The following is a 22,721-nucleotide window of genomic DNA, read 5'->3' as shown; positions in this document are numbered from 1 at the left end:
TGAACCAATGCCCTCGTTTGGGTGTAGAGACTGATCAGAGCCTGAAGGTACGGCGGTGCCGTTCCCCTCACAGCTCCGTAGGCAAGCACCATGGTCTTGTAGCAGATGCGAGCTTCAACTGGAAGCCAGTGGAGTGTGCGGAGAAGCGGGGTGACGTGAGAGAACTTGGGAAGGTTGAACACCAGATGGGCTGCGGCATTCTGGATGAGTTGTAGGGGTTTAATGGCACAGGCAGGGAGCCCAGCCAACAGTGAGTTGCAGTAATCCAGACGGGAGATGACAAGTGCCTGGATTAGGACCTGTGCCGCTTCCTGTGTAAGGCAGGGTCGTACTCTCCGAATGTTGTAGAGCATGAACCTACAGGATCGGGTCACCGCCTTGATGTTAGCGGAGAACGACAGGGTGTTGTCCAGGGTCACGCCAAGGCTCTTCGCACTCTGGGAGGAGGACACAACGGAGTTGTCAACCGTGATGGCAAGATCATGGAACAGGCAGTCCTTCCCCGGGAGGAAGAGCAGCTCCGTCTTACCAAGGTTCAGCTTGAGGTGGTGATCCGTCATCCATACTGATATGTCTGCCAGACATGCAGAGATGCGATTCGCCACCTGGTTATCAGAAGGGAAAGGAGAAGAATAGTTGTGTGTCGTCAGCGTAGCAATGATAGGAGAGGCCATGTGAGGATATGACAGAGCCAAGTGACTTGGTGTATAGCGAGAATAGGAGAGGGCCTAGAACTGAGCCCTGGGGACACCAGTGGTGAGAGCACGTGGTGCGGAGACAGCTTCTCGCCACGCCACTTGATAGGAGCGACCGGTCAGGTAGGATGCAATCCAAGAGTGAGCCGCGCCGGAGATGCCCAGCTCGGAGAGGGTGGATAGGAGGATCTGATGGTTCACAGTATCAAAGGCAGCAGACAGGTCTAGAAGGACAAGAGCAGAGGAGAGAGAGTTAGCTTTAGCAGTGCGGAGAGCCTCCGTGACACAGAGAAGAGCAGTCTCAGTTGAATGACCAGTCTTGAAACCTGACTGGTTTGGATCAAGAAGGTCATTCTGAGAGAGATAGCAAGAGAGTTGGCTAAAGACGGCACGCTCAATAGTTTTGGAGAGAAAAGAGAGAAGGGATACTGGTCTGTAGTTGTTGACATCAGAGGGATCGAGTGTTGGTTTTTTGAGAAGGGGTGCAACTCTTGCTCTCTTGAAGACGGAAGGGACATAGCCAGCGGTCAAGGATGAGTTGATCAGCGAGGTGAGGTAAGGGAGAAGGTCACCGGAGATGGTCTGGAGAAGAGAGGAGGGGATAGGGTCAAGCGGGCAGGTTGTTGGGCGGCCTACCGTCACAAGTCACAAGACAGATGAAGAAAATGTAGAGAGGAGGGAGTGAAAAGATGTCAGGTCCGCAGGGAGTCTAGTTTTCTTCCATTTCCGCTCAGCTGCCCGGAGCTCTGTTCTGTGAGCTCGCAATGAGTCATCAAGCCACGGAGCTGGAGGGGTGGACCGAGCCGGCCAGGAGGATAGGGGACATAGAGAGTCAAAGGATGCAGAAAGGGAGGAGAGGAGGGTTGAGGAGGCAGAATCAGGAGATTGGAGGGAGAAGGTTTGAGCAGAGGGAAGAGATGATAGGATGGAAGAGGAGAGAGTAGCGGGAGAGAGAGAGCGAAGGTTGCGACGGCGCATTACCATCTGTGTAGGGGCAGAGTGAGTAGTGTTGGAGGAGAGGGAGAGAGAAAAGGATACAAAGTAGTGGTCGGAGACTTGGAGGGGAGTTGCAGTGAGATTAGTAGAACAACAGCATCTAGTAAAGATGAGGTCAAGCGTATTGCCTGCCTTGTGAGTAGGGGGGGGCGGTGAGAGGGTGAGGTCAAAAGAGGAGAGGAGTGGAAAGAAGGAGGCAGAGAGAAATGAGTCAAATGTAGACGTAGGGAGGTTGAAATCCCCCAGAACTGTGAGGGGTGAGCCATCCTCAGGAAAGGAACTTATCAAGGCGTCAAGCTCATTGATGAACTCTCCAAGGGAACCTGGAGGGCGATAGATGACAAGGATATTAAGCTTAAATGGGCTAGTGACTGTGACAGCATGGAATTCAAATGAGGAGATAGACAGATGGGTCAGGGGAAAAATTGAGAATGTCCACTTGGGAGAGATGAGGATTCCTGTGCCACCACCCCGCTGACCAGATGCTCTCGGGGTATGCGAGAACACATGGTCAGACGAGGAGAGAGCAGCAGGAGTAGCAGTGTTTTCAGTGGTAATCCATGTTTCCGTCGGCGCCAAGAAGTCGAGGGACTGGAGGGTAGCATAGGCTGAGATGAACTCTGCCTTGTTGGCAGCAGAACGGCAGTTCCAGAGGCTGCCTGAGACCTGGAACTCCATGTGGGAGGTGCGTGCAGGGACCACCAGGTTAGAGAGGCAGCAGCCACGCGTTGTGAGGCGTTTGTGTAGCCTGTGCGGAGAGGAGAGAACAGGGATAGGCAGAGGCATAGTTGACAGGCTGCAGCAGATGGCTACAATAATGCAGAGGAGATCGGAATGAAATGAACTAAACATCTGGGAAAGGAGAGAGTGGGGCCTCCCTCACCACAACCCCCAAATATAACTCTCCCAACTTCCACCTCAGAAACTATAATTGTTGTAAACTACAGCAGTTCAATGTTTTCTAGGAATAGACTAACTTAGTTTATTCAGCTAGCTAACTAGGTGCAGTATTATTCTGTGAAAATCGTCCGGGCACCTCGTCATAAGACGCCACAGCCAGCTAGCATGCCGGCCACAACAAACCACCAGTGTATCAACACGCAAGCAGATCGTTCGTGTCCGTGTCTAACGTTGTGGGTTAGTCCCGACAGCTTGAGCGAGTCCGTCGTCAACTTATTCAGCCAGTTAGTTAGCTAGAATAGTTAGCAAACTAGCTAGACATTGCTTTCAGACAAAGAAGAACCCCTCCTTTCACGGCACGAACACACAGAGAGAGCCAAACTAACGTTAACTAGTCACCCATGTCCCGAATTCCTTGAACGACTCGGGCTATCAATATGTAAAAAAAACAAAAAAAAACACAAATGTAGGTTATGACTTACCCCTAGCAGCTACTGTTAGCTAGCCAAGTGCAAAGCTAGCCACTGAATTGACTCAGCCAGTTCGCGTCTGTTCGCTCGGTCGTTCCAGCTATTGTTTACTAGTAGCTATCCAGGTAGAAACAAGCTAGCTAAATTTCAAGCACAGTAGCCACTTGCTACCTAACGTTAATGGTTCAGACAATGAGGTTAGAAAACAGCTGAATGGTAGGCAATTATTGTATGTAATTATTGTAGGCAGCCAGCTGGCGTAATTACAGGCACTCTCAGGCGTGAAACAACTATACCGTTGCTAGTAGCTACTCGCCAGCTAGTCCAGGTGGTGGGTTAGCTAGCTAGCTTTGTGCTACACCCGGCACAGCCGAATACAATACTAACCTACAATAATTACATACAACAACCCACGATAACTACCTACAACACCTAACTACAATCTAAATACATAGTTTAAGCCTTACTCGACAAAGCCCAAGCTATGTATAAAGACAAGCTTACCCGACGCCAAGCTTACCCGACGACCTCCTCCTTCGACGACCGCCACCCACAACATTTATGCATTAACATGGCATTAGTCATGTCAAACTGTGTAGAATTGCAGAAAATTTGCTGTAAAACTGCAACAACAAAATGTTGGCAAAATGTGTAGAATTGCATGAAATTTGTTACAAAATTGCAACATTTTCTCTCCGACCCATGGCAAAATGTGTAGAACTGCAGGAAACTTGCTTTAAAACTGAAACACTTTCTCTTCTTCACCCCATGGCAAAATGTGTAGAATTGCAGGAAATTCACTTTAAAACGTTAACATGTTTCTCCGCCATCAAGAGGGGGGCCACTAAAATGTTTTGCCCACGAGAAAGCAGTGAAGTGAGCGGTAGTCTTCTGTGTTCACTTTCTTAATTGTCTGTTGGTTGGCAAGGATGCTGTGCAATTCAGCTGCTTACGCAAACCCCTTCACAGCCGCATGCCTCTTTCCTGTGAACCGGAATTAGTTTCTGGCCCGCCAGTTGATCAACTTTGCGGTGTTGTCATCAATCCCTACGGTTAAATAGACACACTTTTTAGATAAACCTGTGGCAATTTAACGTTACATAAATCGTGTTTAAAAGGATTAGCTACAAACCGCATATTAGGCCAAACGTTGAGTAGTTAGTTAGATAGCATATAGTTAATAAACTAGCAAATTCCATGTATTAGCAGCCAACTAACGTTAGCTAGCTAACATACCGGTACATACATAATATGCTATGTGGTTCGTAAGGCTAGCGTAGCCAACAAATTGTCAGCCAACATAGCGCATAATGTAACTTATTTTAAAAGTCATTGCTTTTATATTACAAGCAATGAATATTAACTTTTTGTACTTACATTTCTATCCGTTCTCGTTGGACATCGGCTGCATATTTTCCGACATTTTCTTAAAATCTGAAAATGTTGTGAAGAATTGCATTGAGGGCCATAAAAGCATGAAAATAGTGTCCACTACTTTTATACTTCGAATTTTGGCTAATGTAGTACAACTTCCGCTCCCCCTCGCGCCCATCATTACGCACACCTGTCACCATCGTTACGCGCGTCAGTGCTTCATTGGACTCACCTGGACTTCATCACTGTTTAATTACCTCACCTATATCTGTCTGTTCCTCAATTGGATCCCTGTGTCTGCGTTAATGTTGTTTCGTTTCAGTTGTGCAGACGCTGTCGGTGTTTTGTTCCTGTCAGTTTTTTCATTAAATGTTCACTCCCTGTACTTGCTTCTCGTCTCCAAGCGTCTGTCCTTACACAATTAATATAGTCACCTTTGTAAAGATGCATGTGATGCATACAAGATACAGTTACATAACTTGCACTCCTAACCTGTTTAGAAATAAGTATGCATTTGCCTTGTCTAGCTCATTGCATTGAACCAAGCATGTTTATGAAAACAACATGATAATTTAAAAAACAAATCCCAAAAAGTACAATCACAGCCAAATCAAGCAAGCAAACAGGTATACATTTCAGCACAATCTTTCTATCCACAAAATTAAAATTATATACAGTAAAATGTCATGTCAGCCTAAAGTGCTGTAAATACAAAATCAATGATTACATATGAACTGCATATGCTTATTTGTAGTGACAATTAAGTTAGATTTACATTTTAATTTATGTATTTATTTAAATAATTTAATTTTAAATCTTAACACATTGTTGAAAAGTCCTACCTTACAACAAGTGCTGTATACATTAAAATATTGCTTTACATTGCAGTACCCTTCCCATGGCCTAGGTCAGGGATACTCAACTACTATTTGAGAAGGTCACACATTTCCTAGGTGGCAAAGGTCAGGATGAATGTTGTCATTTATCAGGATAGTAACAAACCCCCACCTCACAACCCATGGGGCCCTAAACTGTTCACACCCCTCTTGTTGGTTTAGAGAACATTTTGCAGTTTTAAAGCTAATTTCCTGCAATTATACACATTTTGCCATGTCCTATGTGTGTTCATATGATACTTTAGTGACTCTACAAAATCAGTGGAGGCCCCCTGGGGATCGAGGCACCTGGGCAAGTAATCTGGCCATGATAACTATAAGATTTAGATAGCTGGTTAGCCTAACATACAGGTCTACCTAGCTAACATGGACTAGCTAGTTGATCAACTGGATCAAACTGCATTATTACACACTTGAGGTTCCTTCTCTTAGCAATTAATTTAATTACAATAAAACTAGAATCTAAATGTGAGAGGAAAAATCGTTCTCTTGGAGCACTCCAGCTGACAGAGTGTATTTAGCTTGGTGGCAGCATCACATTTTAGTGACCTTCTCCACATCCTTCTCCATAATGTTAAACTGAGAGTCTTGGAATCCAGCATTGTTTGATCCCTTCTTCAGCTCTGACCCAGCCTTTTCATTTACCTCAGGTTCTGATGCCTGCAGAAGACACACAAATCAAATCAAATCAAATGTTCTTTGTCACCTACACGTGTTTAGCAGATGTTATTGCGGGTGTAGTGAAATGCTTGTGCTTCTAGCTCCGACAGTGCAGTAATACCTAACAAGTAATATCTCACAATTTCACAACATATACCCAATACACACACATCTAGTAAGGAATGGAATTTAAGAATATATACATATATCGACAAGCAATGACAGAGCGGCATGGACTAAGATACAGTAGATACGAAAGACCACACCGGGATCCAGTTAGTTTTTCTGAATTGCTAAAACACTAAACCCCATTCTCTGAACCAAATGCTCAGTGGCCTAAACCCATTTGTCAAATCAATCACTCTTTTTGCAAAACTCTAAACACATTCTCACTCACTAAAACACATTTCGCACTGTGATGCACTTGTGTTACAAAATGGTAAACACAGGCGGCAAAAGTTAAACACAACTACAACACAGTTGTCATCGTTTACACACATCGACTCCAAATTGTTCACACTTGTTTCTAATGATGTGATCAAACCAATTGTACAGAATATAAGCCAGTTCAGAGTGCACAGGTGGCACAGGTGCGTTGAATGTTGATACCAACAATGGATGGAAACAATCTGAGAGGCAGAGGAGGAAGAGTACGTGTAAGAGGTGGTGGAAGAGTACAAGGAAGAGCAAGACCAAGAACAGTAATTTCAGAAGAAATTCGAGCAACTGTGATAGACCATGTTGTTGTTCATGGAATGACAATGAGGGAAGCAGGACAAAGAGTACAACCCAATTTGAGCAGATTCTCTGTGGCCACCATAATCAGGACATTCAGAGAAGAGAACAGGTCATTGTTTATTTTTATTTGGGTCATTGAAAGTTTACTGTATACATTTGATTCAGTACATCACTTTGTCAATAGAAAGGGGACTGGGGGAAAAAAAGAATAATTTTCTTACCATACAATATTTTACGTATAGAAGTAATGTCCATAACTATTTTTACTGTATGCATACGTTTGTAAGTGCATTTTCCCGTTTTGTAGAATTGCAAGACTACCACATGAGGGTGGAAGGCCTGCTATGTTCTCCCAACAGCAAGAGGCTCTCATTGTTGATATGGTCCTTCAAAACAATGCCATCCGACTGCGTGAAATACAGCAAAGAGTTGTTGAACACAATGTAAACTTTGAAGGAATCAACAGTGTCAGCCTTTCTACCATTGACCGTGTCCTCCAGCGCAACAGGGTACGCATGAAGCAAGTGTACAGAGTACACTTTGAGCGCAACTCAGAAAGGGTCAAAGATCTACGATTTCAGTATGTGCAAGTAAGTGTACACTCAGACACTTTCAGCACTGATGCTTACAGTGCTATGCTACTAGCCTACTGTTACTGTAAACTGCACTATATTGTAGTGTATGTAAATCAGGAGTGCATACAAATGCACTATTGCAGAAGTCTGTCTTTCTGTATCACTTACTAAACTACTTATTTATCTATTTTTATATAGAGAGAGTGTTTGAATTGGATTCCATGGAAAGTCTCCATGAATACATTTTTGTAGATGAAGCAGGGTTCAATCTGGCGACGAGGAGAAGGAGAGGCAGGAACATGATTGGCCAATGTGCCATTGTGGAAGTCCCTGGCCAGCGTGGTGGCAAAGTCCCCCTTTGTGCAGCCATAAGTAATCGTGGGGTTCTCCACCGTCATGCAACCCTGGGGCCATATAACACTGAACATCTTCCTACATTTCTGGGTGGTCTTCGGGATGTTTTGTTTTAGCGTGAGCAGCAGGATCATCAGCAGGCAGTGCATCCTGTCTATGTCATGGTTTGGGACAATGTCAGCTTTCACCGTGGTGTCCGGATACACGAGTGGTTCAACATCAACCAGCGATTCATAAATGTTTGCCTTCCACCATACAGCCCTTTCCACAACCCAATGGAATAGTTTTTCTCTGTGTGGCGGTGGAAGGTCTATGACCGAAACCCATATACCAGGGAAAATCTCTTACAGGCAATGTAATTGGCCTGTGGTGACATAGGTGTGGAGTGTTGTCAAGGCTGGATCCGGCACACCAGAGGGTTTTTCCCCCGTTGTCTGGCAAGGGACAACGTTGCCTGTGACGTGGACGAAGTCCTCTGGCCGGAACCAGCACAAAGACGTGATGCTGAGGCAGAATGAATCTCTCATTGACTTTGATTTCGCAGTTGCACAACATTTTTGAGTGTACTGTAATGTGCTTTTCATTTAGAGTTTTCTTTGTTCTTTGGGCTTTTGCAGTTGGACTACTGTATTTTTATGCAAGTGCTGAATATACAGACATTCAATACTGTATTACTTGCAGTACTTACAGTATACAATATATTCACTGTACTAAGTTGTGATTATTATACTTTTTTGTTTTAATTGCAAAATACGTTTCCTATATACAATAAATAAATAAAATCTGTAACTACATGCCCTGGACGCTGTGTTCTCCCTTTTTTTGATGTAGTGTTTATATATTGACTGGCTGTGTGTATGATCTGAAAGCATTGTTTGATTTTGAGCACAGATTAAATGGTTTTGAGGCGATTGTTTGATTTTGCCAGAAGAGTCAGGGGTTTTGTGAATGTAGTTTGAAGATTTGGTTTTGTGTTTAAAGTTTTGAGAAAATGGGTGAAGGTTTCAAGAAATGTGTCTTAGCAATCGCGAAACTGTAACACACAGAACATTTAATACAGATGTAGGCCTACAGTATGAGAGAGAGAAGTGCGGTGGTGTGGGGGGGAGAAGCTTTACCTCTGAGTCCTTGCCACAGCCAGCACAGAATATATCACTTCTCCTTACAAAGAGATCTGAGCTTAGCTTCTCCTGCTTGCAGCCACCTGGACAGACACAACACAGGGAGACGTCGCGTTTAACTAACTGCATACAATATTATTCCCATGGGGGGCCAGTATGAAAAATCTATGCACTCACTAATTGTAAGTCGCTCTGGATAAGAGCGTCTGCTAAATGACTAAAATGTTTTTTTTTAATGAACCAGCCGATGTCATTATGCCTAGGGCCAGGAATCTTTCCTTTAACAGACCTGACCAGGAACAACTAGCACTAGAGTTTAGCAGGTAGCCTAGCGGTTAAGAGCGTTGGGCCAGTAACCAAAAGGTCGCTGGTTCAAATCCCCGAGCTGACTAGGTGAAAAATCTGTCTTTGCCCTTGAGCAAGGCACTTAACCCTAGTGGCTCTGGATAAGAGAGTCTGCTGAATGACCTAAATGTCAAATGTAAAGTTTGTCCTGGTCAGGTCACGCGGTCAAAATAACTCTTATCATACACTATGCTGTTAGGGTTGGAGCTAAAGGAGGTAGCCTCACCTGTGATAGCGCTTACCACCAAGCCCACGATCACAGTCAACAGAGTGCCCAGAAGGCAGAAGTACAAGTAGGAGAGGGAGTACCACGAGTCTGCCAGAGCTGGCCGGTCACTGTAACAAGAGGAAGCGTCATACCTGAGCCCCCACTAACACATTAGCCTTGTGCTATAAGCACCATAGGACTCTGGTCAAAAGTTGTGCACTATATGTGGAATAGGGTGACTTTGGAGACAGTGATTATAAAGTGACCGTGAGTAACTCACTCAGGCAGAGGGGTCAGTGTTACTGCGCTGGTCCATGGGGCCAGGGTGGTGTAGTTCAGGTCCTGTGTGCGGTTACAGCCTGCCACACTGATTGGCAGGGGGTTGGTTTTATCAGCTAAGGGTGGGTATATTTGCGCCCCAATCCCCACCCACAGGGTAATCACAAGGCCCACAATCAGCCCTGTGAGTCCCCCCTGCAACGAACAAGGAAGCAGTCTCAGTCTCAGTCTTACTCATAAAGATACATTACATTTCTATGCCATTATATTATCTAAACTTTAGCGTTGTTTTGTATTCAACTACCAAAATCTTTGTATGTCAGGACATTTATAGTGTTTCTGGTTATTAATATAAATTTGAATAAATGAGTAAATCATTCTTTGAGTATGAATGATGACAGTGATATGAATACGATTGGGGATACCTACTGTTGAGTTTGCTGTACGCCAGAACATGCCTAAGAGGTAAAGCCCAAGAAGAGGGCCACTGATCATTCCAAATATGGACAGGGCTGCCTGAAAAGAGACAACCGTTAGATACATAAAGTAGAAGTGACCAATACCAGACAGCAGGTGGCGCTACGGAGCCACTTCTGATTATAGTTTTCCTACCTGCAGAATGCTCCCCATCAGTGAAGCTACTGCAGCCATCCCAATGCACAGAAATCCAAAGAAAACACCTGGAATAGGTGCAAAGGTCATTTAATATTCCATATACATATCATGATTACAAATATATTTTCATTTAAAGTAATTACATATAATGTACATACCTCAAAAAATGTCAAACTGACCATTATTTGTGTGACATTGCCATTTGAACTAACCAACATATAATTTTGCTAGTCTTACATACAGTGTTTTGTGTGAAACTCACTGAGGCCCATGTTCATCCAGGTCACCTGTTTATCTGTCAGGTTTTTGTACACTGGCCTGATGAAGTCCTCCACAGTGACAGCCACCAGCGCATTGATGCTGGACGACACAGTACTGAAACAGACGCAATGACAATAGATGAGGAGAAGAGACAGAGAAGGAAGTAATGGTTAAACACATTAATTGACAGGTCAGTCGTAAAAGTAGTGGAAGATTGCGTGTGTTTGTTAGTGTATACCAGCCATACGCAATAGACGGTCCGTAATCCGGTTCCGGACCCAGAGCAGGGGAGTGGTTGCGAGGTAGGGGTTTGTTACTACGCCGATAAATGACTATAACTGTCCGGACCTGCAAGATTTGTGTCAGCGGACATTCTCTATTTGGGTTCCCCTGGAGTATACTCACCTCAGGGTACCACTGTATGCTGCCGCAACAAACAACCCAGGGACTCCAGGATAGGCTGCCAGGATGTCCATCACCAGGTATGGAAGCAGCTTGTTTACAAACACACGCACACGCACACACACACACACACACACACACACACACACACACACACACACACACACACACACACACACACACACACACACACACACACACACACACACACACACACACACACACACACACACACACACACAAACACACACACACACACATACACACACACACACTATTAATCCCTCACACAATACACACTTGTACATGTGTGAAATAAGACAACTATAAGACCCCACCCACTAACATTTGATTACACTGCCATAGTACAGCACTGTCCATGCCTGTGTAAGAGTCATAGCTGTCTTACTGACCTGATCAAGTGCCCCTACATCACCATTAGTGAGTGGATCACAGTTCTTGTAAATGGAGTACATGGTGAGGCCGGAGAACACTGCTAAGCTCACAGTCACCCAGAGACCAATCATATTCACATACAGTGACCTGTGGGTTTTAAAGAAAAGCCAACATGGAACAAACACTCATATTGCTATTCTTCACGCACAGCTTTTCCTGTATGTTATGATTGTGGAAGGTAAGAGTGCCACTCACAGTTTGGCTTGGGTTAGGGTTTTGCAGGAGATGTAACGCTGCACCTGGGACTGGTTGATGGAGTAGATGGATGCCCACATCACACTGCCACCAACCACGATCGTCCAGAACGTGTGACGCTTCAAAGGGTCTGGATCAAAACTGCATTAGAAGGTATTAAAGAGAAAATCCTCAGCTAACTATGAGGAGTCATACTGCGGTGGTAATTCATTTGATCAGTGTAGTTATTTAATCCCTGCATGACGTGTGGACATTTTACTTACTCAAACATGTTGAGCCTGCCTCCTTGGTAGCAGTCATCCCAGATCTTCCCCAGACCTCCCTGGATGACAGCCCCTCTGGCGATGACGGCCACGAAGCCTGCTAACATGATCACCATCTGGAACACGTCTGTCCATATAACCGCCTTCAGACCTCCCTGAGAACCACAATACAACATGGAGTCAGAGGAAGGAAGGTATGCTGCAACCTCATGTGCACCAGAGGTATGTTCATGTGTAGGTTTAAGTGTGTTTCCTGACCCAGTGACCTGACCAGGAAAAAGCCTGGACCCTACAGTAGTAATTGCCCATAACTGGGGCTGAGAGTTTTCCCTACATGGTCATGTCACGGGGTCAGGAAAAACTCCTGGCTTTGGTCTGTAATGTATACTTGTTAAATGTTGGTAATGTCTTAATGTAAATGTAATTGTTTGTAATGTCTTTTAAGTTCTGTGTTGGACGCCAGGAAGACTAGCTGACATTATGGCGTCAGCTAATTTGGATCCTAATAAAAATAAAAATGCAATATTCAAATGTATATTGTTATAGCGTGAAGTTGATTGCTGATTGTGAGTGTGTGAGATCAGATGAGCCACTGACCAGGGTGCAGTAAATGATACACACGACCCCAGTTGCCACCAGCACTCCCCAGAGGTTCAGCCCTGTGACTGAAACACACAGAGGCACAGACCCGTTTACACAACTTTTCCAAATAATACAAGTGTTTCCATGAGCTGAAACTACACTGAACAAAAATATAAACGCAACATGTAAAGTGTTGGTCCTATGTTTCATGAGCTGAAATGAAATATCCCAGACATTTTCCATACGCACAAAAAAGCTTATTTCTCACAAATGTTGTGCACAAATGTGTTTACATCCCTGTTAGTGAGCATTTCTTCTTTCCCAAGATAATCCATCCAACTGACAGGTGTGACATATCAAGAAGCTGATTAAACAGCATGATCATTAAACAGGTGCACCTTGTGCTGGGGACAATAAAAGGGCACTCTAAAATGTGCAGTTTTGTCACACAACACAATACCACAGATGTCTCAAGTTTTGAGGGAGCGTGCAATTGGCATGGTGACTGCAGGAATGTCCACCAGAGCTGTTGCCAGATAATTGAATGTTCATTTTTCTACCATAAGCCACCTTCAACATCATTTAAGAGAATTTGGCTTTACGTCCAACCGGCCTCACAACCACAGGCCACGTGTATGGTGTCGTGTGGCCGAGCGGTTTGCTAATGTCAACATTGTGAACAGAGTGCCCCATGGTGGCGGTGGGGTTATGGTATGGGCAGTCATAAGCTACGGACAACGAACACAATTGCATTTTATTGATGGGAGGCCCATTTTTTTTAAGGTATCTGTGACCAACAGATGCATATCTGTATTCCCAGTCATGTCAAATCCATAGATTAAGGCTTAATTAAGTTATTTCAATTGACTGTTTTCCTTATATGAACTGTAACTCAGTAAAATCTTTTAAATTATTGCATGTTGCATTTATATTTTTGTTCAGCATAGATACATATGAATTCTCTGTGATATTATCACTTAGCCTAACAACATCTGCATATCCTCTTTCGTGCTGCTGTTAGCATCAATTGATTAGCAATTAGACAATACCTTTATTGGCAGATCACAGACCAATTTAATTAGCTAAAGATGTATCATCAGTCTGGTCCAGAGATTGACCTTCAGTCAACACTCAGATAATAATATTGTTTTGATTCATTTAAGGGACATTACAGAGATACTTTGCATATGACTTACTTTGATTGAGCGCAAGAGCTGGGGCGTAGATGACCATACCAGTGTACAGGGCCTGAAACAAACTCAGTCATTAGTTGACATATGCTTGATGCACATTCATAAAGTGGAATGTTTACCTTAGATGCCCAGATGGCTTCCTGAAATCAGGCAGTGGAAAAAAGGACAAGGGCAGATGTTGCAATTTTTTGTAGTTAATGTATTATTGAGATTTTTGTTTCAACCATATCCTTAGGAAAACATTAGCTTCATTAAGATGTACCCTGTTGTCCCATTTTCATGATGTTTACTGAATATTCACCGTTTGTATGATGTACATGGTGGTCCCGATCATCCGAATCAACTTGTTGAAACGCATCTCCAGATACTACAGAGAAAATAAACATTTCAGTCAAACCTGGCCTGATTTCATTGTCTTTTTACACTTCCTGGTCAAGAAGTGATGATGAAGAAAGACCCATAGACTTTCAGTAGTCTGTCTATCTGCAGGTCTACAGCTGTTTTGTTCAAGTCATAAATGGTTGCAGGTTGATGTTTATTGGGATTAATCTTGTCCTGGAGGCAGAAATGAGTGATTTCCACTAGATTTGCCAGCTGCAGTCAAAATTGGCTCTATATTGTAAAAAAATATGAAAACAAAAATGACCTTTTTTGGTCTTAATTTAAGGTTAGCATTAGGCATAAGGTTAGCAGTGTAGTTAAGGTTAGCATTAGGCATAAGATTAGCAGTGTGGTTAAGGTTAGGGTTAAGGTTAGCATTAGGCATAAGGTTAGCAATGTGGTTAAGGTTAGGGTTAGGGTTAAGGTTAGCAATTGGCATAAGGTTAGCAGTGTGGTTAAGGTTAGGGTTAAGGTTAGCATTAGGCATAAGGTTAGCAGTGTGGTTAAGGTTAGGGTTAAGGTTAGCAGTAGGCATAAGGTTAGCAGTGTGGTTAAGGTTAGGGTTAAGATTATTGTTAGGTTTAAAATCAGATTTTATGACTTTGTGACTACCCTGAGAGCTGCCTTCTGTACATGACTCATCCCAATAAATGCCAACCTGCTAAATGGTTGCTTTGTGCTCAAAACAAATGAAATACTTTTATTTACTTTAATGGAAACTAGTCACATATTTCCTCATAGATGCTGAATGTAACAGATGTAACAGCTTGACACCCCTCCTGGATTAGATTGTTTTCACGGTTCAGTGATGAATTATTAAATTACAACTGCTGGACATTTTAGAGCACACCCTCTCATCTTCACCACTCCCTGCTGATTCATCTTAATTCATGCACCTCTTACCCAAGTTCCCCTTTATCTCCATCCACGATACAATGGACCCAAAGGAATCGCCAAGCAATTTGCACCTCAAATGTTTTAAAGTGTTTGACATACTGTATATGTATTTGACACAGTTGGGTCTGACCCAGCCTGGTATATCTCCTTACAGTACCTCGTAGGTGCTGGTGATGCCCAGGCGGTAGAAGAGAGGGACGAAGATCTCGGCGGTGATGATAGACATGATGGCATAGGAGATGCCAAAGGTCCAGAAGGCCGCCCCAAACCGATAGGCCTCTGCTGGCGTGCCGATCACAGTGATGCCAGACATGAAGCTGGCAGTGAGGGACATGGCGACGGGCACCGCTGTCATCTGACGGCCCCCCAGCAGGAACTCATCGCTGCTGGTGTTCTTGCGGCCCCGGATGGCTTGGAACAGGCCGATTCCGGCCGCCCCCAGGACTGTGCCCACAAACACCACATAGTCCCACACAGAGAACGAGGCCACTGGGCCCCCTGTACCCGTCGTCATGGTTAATGAGTCCAGAAGAGATCCCTCAGGCAGAGACCAACACTTATTTTATCTTTACTATCTAACCGCTTTCACCCACTGGTCGCCAGTTAGATCTTACTGGTTGAATGTTAGGCAATGTTGCTAATGTTTAATTTCCTTTCTTTCCAATGCACACTATTTTTCCTATTTACAATTCAATCAGATGAATGGTATGTGAATTACAGAACAGGTGTAGTATTGATATTTAACTTTCACTAAGTAGAAAAGGAATATTTGATTTGATCAAGAATGTCAAAATAAATCAATTTAGTTAAAATTGAGGCCAACCTTTTTTCAGTCTTCCAAGAAAACAAAATAGCAAATCAATTCTCAGTCAACTAGATAAGCACCTCAGGAATGTATTAATATGGAGAAAATGTTGGGATTGCAGTTCTTTGACATTTACAATAGACATCCACAATGGAAAGAAACGTCCTTATACAAACGTCCTAGAATCCGAAGAACAAATGTCCAATATTCCTATTTGTTAAGTCTTTCTTACTTGTTGAGGTTGAATAAAGTTGAGAACTACTAGCAATGCATCCTCCTGTTGAGCAAGACTTCCTTGTGTGGTCCCCTTGTCCTAACAGAAGCATGGAAGAACACACTCTTGGTGTCGGCTAACCATAAACACAGCTTTAGTTAATCATCACCCAAGGACAAAATATACAGAATTCACTGCACTGCCTTCCAAGATTGTAAAACGGAATGATCCTTATATCTGACTTCATGAAGTGTGTTTGACCCGCCGGCTGATCTACCGTCCAATAGAACGATTGTTATAGTTTTAATGGTAGAACACCATGCATGGTCAGCCTGACACGGTTGTGACTGTCGAAGAATGAGAAGGGTTCTGCAACAATAAATCCTCCAGTACATATGGACTCCAAGACCAGATTGTTCAACATTTGACTGATTAGACTTTCCAGAAAGTCAGCTTTGAGATAGAACAAAACATGCAGTCATAGATCAGCCATAGATAAGCCATTCCATCCCATTGCTTGAGTCAGTATGTTGGAAAAACAACTCTAGTACATATAGATAGATATAAGCACTTGTTGAAAGAGAAGACAATGTCCAGTCTTTAGGAAAATATGGATACTGAATCACTCAAGGACTCAAACTGTAATGCTCCTATCCACAGATTGCATTCATTTCAGTAACATTTGTTTTAGTGTGAAATGGTAGATAAGCCACCATCAAAAACAAAGTCCTCTCAGTTACAACCTTACACGAATCTGAGAGACAGGGATAATCCTCTCCACAATCATTAACTTAAAATGAAAACACTTGGAGATAAGGGACAATCCAGGATTGGTGTAAAACTGTTGACGGCTGGATATTGGCTATCTGTTCCCATCAATGCAGTAGATTATTACATGTTGTGGACGGCAGCATTGAGGGCTTACTACATGCCAATCAAGCACATAGATTTTACAGTTGGGTTAAGTTTATTTAAGATTGTGTCCAAAAAAACAAGGAGAAAGCCAACATGGCATTTGGACATTGGGACAGACAAGAGGACTGGGTATAATAATAAAGATTTCAGATGAAAATAAGCCTGATAGAACAGGGCACACGTCAAGTCAACATCTACACTCTTAGAAAGAAAAAAAGTTCCAAAAGGGTTCTTCGGCTGTCCCCATAGGATAACACTTTTTGGTTCCAGGAAGAACCATTTTGGCTTTCATGTAGAACCCTCTGGAACCAAAAAGGGTTCTCCAAAGGGTTCTCCTCTGGGGACAGACGGATAACCTTTTAGGTTTTGATTTACATTTGGTTGAGTTGTCAGCTAACGTGAATTCAACGTGAAATCAACCAAAAATGTGACCCTGTCATTGGATTTAGGTTAAAGGTTGGGTGAAAAAATCAGATTGTATGACTTTGTGGCTGTACCAGCTAGTGAATACTCTGCTGAGCTGCCTCCAGAACAAGATTCATGACGAAAACCTGCTAAATTTGAGTCTACACCAGACTTCATAACATATCATCACAGTTCATAGAACTTCACAAACTGAACACTATTATTTTATCTCAACTCAGTAGGCCTACTGACTCCCAAATGTATTTCTATGAGCGCTCAGGCGCAAACACGCTCACTGAATAGCTGAAGAAGCAGACACATGTACAGTACACATGGAGCACTCCAAATGAAAAACATTGAAGGAATTGACAGAAAACTCTCAAATGGAAATAAATAAACCTAAACATCTTGCTCAAGTGTATCATGTTTGTGGGCCCTGCAAACAACTAAGAATGAGAACGGTAGCTAACTAAAATGTAGCCTAATGAACCGAATTACCATAAGCAAACATTCTACATTAGGCTAATGGGAAATTACATGATGAATGGAAAATTCACAACTGTGATATATTTAGCCAGGAATTTACACAAATGTAACAAACAAAAGCAAAATTATTCACATAATGAAACAATGAATGTGCCCGAATTGGCGGGAAGCATAAAGCACATGCATGGTAAGAAGAGCATAGCTCAGGAAGAGAGGAAGAGGCGAAGCGAGAGGGTCATGGCTAGAAGGGACCAAGCGTAAGTTAACATGAACTTCATGAATTATGAAGCCTTTATGTGCTTGTTTTAATTACGAAAATGCTTCAAAATTCACAAAAAGTGGCGTTAGTGTCACACCCTGGCTCTGGGACTCTATATGTTGAGCCAGGGTGTGTTCATTCTATGTGTTCATTTTCTATGTTGGGTGTTCTAGGTTGTGTATTCTATGTTGGCCAGAGTGGCTCCCAATCAGAGGCAACGAGTGTCAGCTGTTGTGGGTTGTCTCTGATTGGGAGCCATATTTAACTGTCTGTGTTTCACTTTGGGTTTGTGGGTTTTTGTTCCGTGTCGGTATTTGTTTACCGTGGACTTCACGAGTCGTGTTTTGGTATACTTTAACTAATTAAAGTCATGTTTGTTTCACACGCTGCGCCTTGGTCTACTCACTCCTACGACGATCGTGACAGAAAAACCCACCATACAACGACCAAGCAGCGTGTCCAGGAACACACGCAGGAGGTGACGCTGGTGGATGTCCTCCTCGGTTGGGGGCAGATTACCGAGGAGGAGGCCGTCCGGTACCGGAGGGCTATGAAGGGGGAGACCCAGGCAGGAGAGGAGCAGCGGCGTCAGCAGTGCCATCGTCGGACGGACGAGAGGCACCCCCAATAATTTTTTAGGGGGGGGCACACGGCTTGGGCGACTGGGCAGCAGGAGGCTGCCACAGGGCGAAATAGGAGACGAGGAGAGAAGGCCACCGGGTTACGGGAGCCATTGGCGAGAGGAGGGAAGGAAGTCGTAGAGGCACGGCGAGAGGTACTGAGGTGTATTGCCAGTCCGGTCCGGCCCGTTCCTGATCCCCGTTTAAAGCCAGTGGTGTGTGTTCCCAGTACGGTCCGGCCTGTCCCTGCTCCACGCACCAAGCCTACGGTGTGCGTCGACAGCCCAGCCCGGCCTGTCCCTGCTCCACGCACCAAGCCTACGGTGTGCGTCGCCAGCCCGGTCCGGCCTGTTCCTGCCACCCGCACCAAGTCTACGGTGCGCGTCGCCAGCCCGACCCGGCCTGTTCCTGCCACTCGCACCAAACCTACGGTGCGCGTCGACAGCCCAGCCCGGCCTGTTCCCGCTCCACGCACCAAGCCTACGGTGTGCGTCGACAGCCCAGCCCGGCCTGTTCCTGCTCCACGCACCAAACCTACGGTGTGCGTCGCCAGCCCTGTCCGGCCTGTCCCTGCTCCACGCACCAAGCCTACGGTGTGCGTCGTCAGCCCTGCCCGGCATGTTCCTGCTCCACGCACCAAGCCTACGGTGTGCGTCGCCAGCCCTGTCCGGCCTGTCCCTGCTCCACGCACCAAGCCTACGGTGTGCGTCGCCAGCCCTGTCCGGCCTGTCCCTGCTCCACGCACCAAGCCTACGGTGTGCGTCGCCAGCCCTGTCCGGCCTGTCCCTGCTCCACGCACCAAGCCTACGGTGTGCGTCGCCAGCCCAGCCCGGCCTGTCCCTGCTCCACGCACCAAGCCTACGGGGTGCGTCGCCAGCCCTGTCCGGCCTGTCCCTGCTCCACGCACCAAGCCTACGGTGTGCGTCGTCAGCCTGGTCCAGCCCGTTCCTGCCACTCGCACCAAGCCAGGGGTGCGAGTCGTCAGCCTGGTTCAGCCCGTTCCTGCTACTCGCACCAAGCCCGGGGTGCGAGTCGTCAGCCTGGTAAGACCGGTCAGCTGCTCCACAACGGAGCGTAAGCAATCCGCTCCGTCAATGTCCAGTCCAGATCCAGCCAGCGGGGTCAGACCGGACCAGGGGCGCTACGGGGGAATTATGGAAGGGTGGTGATCAAGGCCGGAGCCGGAGCCGCCTCCGAGGAGGAATGCCCACCCAGCCCTCCCCTGTTTGGGGTTTTGTTGAGGCGCGGTCGCAGTCCGCGCCTTTAGGGGGGGGTACTGTCACACCCTGGCTCTGGGACTCTATATGTTGAGCCAGGGTGTGTTCATTCTATGTGTTCATTTTCTATGTTGGGTGTTCTAGGTTGTGTATTCTATGTTGGCCAGAGTGGCTCCCAATCAGAGGCAACGAGTGTCAGCTGTTGTGGGTTGTCTCTGATTGGGAGCCATATTTAACTGTCTGTGTTTCACTTTGGGTTTGTGGGTTTTTGTTCCGTGTCGGTATTTGTTTACCGTGGACTTCACGAGTCGTGTTTTGGTATACTTTAACTAATTAAAGTCATGTTTGTTTCACACGCTGCGCCTTGGTCTACTCACTCCTACGACGATCGTGACAGTTAGCTGGTGAAGATTATGTTATAGAACAAAACGTATAAGATCACCTAAGCCTGTGTTTACCACAGACCTTTTCAGCGTTTATCCAAAAACCCTCCAAAAACTCAATTAATTTCCCAATAGGTTTTGACCAACGAGCCATGGCAAAGTTAGTGCCTACAAAAATATGTCATTAGTATTGCTCTCTGTAGACCTCCATACAAAAAATCCCCACTTGGTCTGCTTATTGCTGAATTGTAGCATGGACAGATTTTTAGGATCCACTCCCGTCAAAATAGACAATACATATAGGCCTAGGGTTTCAAGCTTTGGTTCATTTCAAATGGAATCTACAAGTTAATAATAAATCTGTTGGATTCACGTCGCCATCTCAACTAAAAATCAAGGTTAAATAGGATAAGTGCATTTAAAGTTTGATTAGATTTTATTAAGTCCTATTCTTTAACTTCAATTTTTGGTTGCAATGGAGACACGAATCCAACATATCGATTATTAATTTGTAGACAAACTGGAATTAAAGCCAGACTCAGTGTCACAGATGGAGCTATCCAAGCAGAAGAAACATCTTCAAATGTTGATATTTGGTTGCGTTGACAACCAAACACAATTCAATATCACTTTTGCAACTTGTCGACAAGTTAACAAATTATATGTTGGATTCACGTCTCCATCTCAACCAAAAATAAAAGTTAAAGAAATAAAAGAATAGGATTAAGTCAGTGGCTAAGATCTAACTGTACAAGCAGTAGATACAGCTCCTTTAAATGTTGGTGTTTGGTTCAATTCAATCTTAATTTTGTAAGACAGTAAATAGCCTAATTCTTAGGCTATTTTACAAATTAAGGTAACAGTATTTTTTATTCAACCTTAAAATGAGTAACACATCCATGGCGACATTTTGAGGCTACTGTAACAAATGTATTTTTATGTAATCATTGAATGCGTGCATGTTCAGGATCGCAGGTCTGTGGAAATCTTTATTGCTATAATAATCTGCACAGAATCTTAAATGGCATTGATCACTTGCACCATGTACTTTAAGGTAATCTCAACTGCAATCCAGGAAATTTGGTTGTGGTATTAGATGAAGCACAGTGATAACACATTAAGTTGTTGTATAAATAAACAAAATATCTGACATTGTATTCCCATTTGAACTTTGTTGTGCTTTTAAATGTTTGAAAGCATAGTGATAATATATCAGGCTACACATATTTATGGCATTGAATGAACTTTGACCCTATTTGAGAACACATGATAGCTTGTAGATTGTTATTTTGTTATTTTAAAACACACCGTCACATATTTTTCTAACCAACTGAAAGTGTAACAAAACAACAAAAGTAGGCCTATATCTAGAAATAACACCTAGCCCCTTGGCACCAGAACGAATCAGTTGGACGGGCATTTGATTTCCATAGGGGGGCACGTTTTTACACGCAAGGTATGGTAGGGCGGGCCAGGCCCCCTAAGGTCATAATGCCGGCCCCACATGACGTATAGGAACATGTAGATCAGAAATAATTGGACAAGCTTATGGTTGCATCTCCACTTTGCCCTCTGACAGGTTTGGTGGAATTTCCACCATATTGTAGACCCTATACTTAACAGATCACATTCCTAGATCAGAAGAACATTTACATTTGAGTCATTTAGCAGACACTCTTATCTAGGAGTTGGGTTTGGGGTTGTTTCTGGACCGGGCCAATCGGACTTCACCACATCCTTTTCTATTGTGCCACCCAGTGAGATTGCCACATACTGCAGTACAGGATGTGACTGCCAAAAAACGGGGTCATTATGAGGTTATTACAGGTTAACCCCACACATCAGTGTACTGGTAATGGAAGTTTGTAGTTACGGAGGATGCCTATTATATAAAAAAACTATTTAGCCTTTCATGAACTAACTTGACTTTTTTTCCCGCTTTCTAGCTCTGACTTGCTGATAGCCACTTTATTGAGGAAAAATGTACTTACTATGACTGTGGTTTGTGGTTGTCCCACCTAGCTATCTTAAGATGAATGTAACTGTAAGTCGCTCTGGATAAGAACGTCTGCTAAATGACAAAAATGTAAATGAAAATGTCCTTATGCATGTCATCCTGATAATGGACCTGGAGACTCCTGATTCCACTCTGTCAGAGATAGAGATAATGGTCCAGTAGGATCACGGTGGATTAGAATGCCTGTATAAAGACCATCAGGCAGCATCAGACAGCATCATCAGCCAGCATCATCAGGCAGCATCATCAGACAGCATCATCAGGCCTGCAGGTGCCCAGCTCTACCAGGTGAGTGAGCAGAGCTGATCTGCTACTTTTGTCCTGCTATTGGTGCAGCCTTGCTGCAGGAACAAGTTTTATTTCATTTAAATGGCTTATCAAATGTACAAACCTCTATTGATTTGATAGATTTACTAACTATATATATATTTGTTCATATTTCCAACTATAAAACTATAGATTTGTTCATATTTTCTTCTTGCCATTTACTTTAATTCCACGCAGGTTCTTGATTGTGTGACGGAAAGTTGTCGCTGCTTGTCAA

General features: G+C 44.1%; 1 protein-coding gene across 1 annotated transcript; it reads right to left on the bottom strand.

The window, feature by feature from the left end:
• Positions 1 to 4,973: 4,973 nt before the first annotated feature.
• LOC121574902 (sodium-coupled monocarboxylate transporter 1) lies at positions 4,974 to 15,960 on the bottom strand. The gene is made up of 15 exons (XM_041887569.1): positions 15,014 to 15,960; positions 13,880 to 13,945; positions 13,582 to 13,633; positions 12,401 to 12,468; positions 11,804 to 11,958; positions 11,541 to 11,681; positions 11,303 to 11,432; positions 10,893 to 10,981; positions 10,489 to 10,601; positions 10,224 to 10,291; positions 10,041 to 10,127; positions 9,613 to 9,806; positions 9,351 to 9,460; positions 8,777 to 8,862; positions 4,974 to 5,991 (listed from the first exon to the last, which is right to left on the bottom strand). Exons 1-15 carry the CDS (start codon positions 15,368 to 15,370, stop codon positions 5,866 to 5,868), a joined length of 1,842 nt encoding a protein of 613 aa, XP_041743503.1. The 5' UTR covers positions 15,371 to 15,960; the 3' UTR covers positions 4,974 to 5,865.
• Positions 15,961 to 22,721: the final 6,761 nt, after the last annotated feature.

This window comes from Coregonus clupeaformis, chromosome 10 (genome assembly GCF_020615455.1).
Source record: "Coregonus clupeaformis isolate EN_2021a chromosome 10, ASM2061545v1, whole genome shotgun sequence".
NCBI classification, from domain to species: Eukaryota; Metazoa; Chordata; class Actinopteri; order Salmoniformes; family Salmonidae; genus Coregonus; species Coregonus clupeaformis.
Note: the sequence above shows the minus strand (reverse complement) of the source record. Positions and strands in the feature narration are given on the sequence as shown.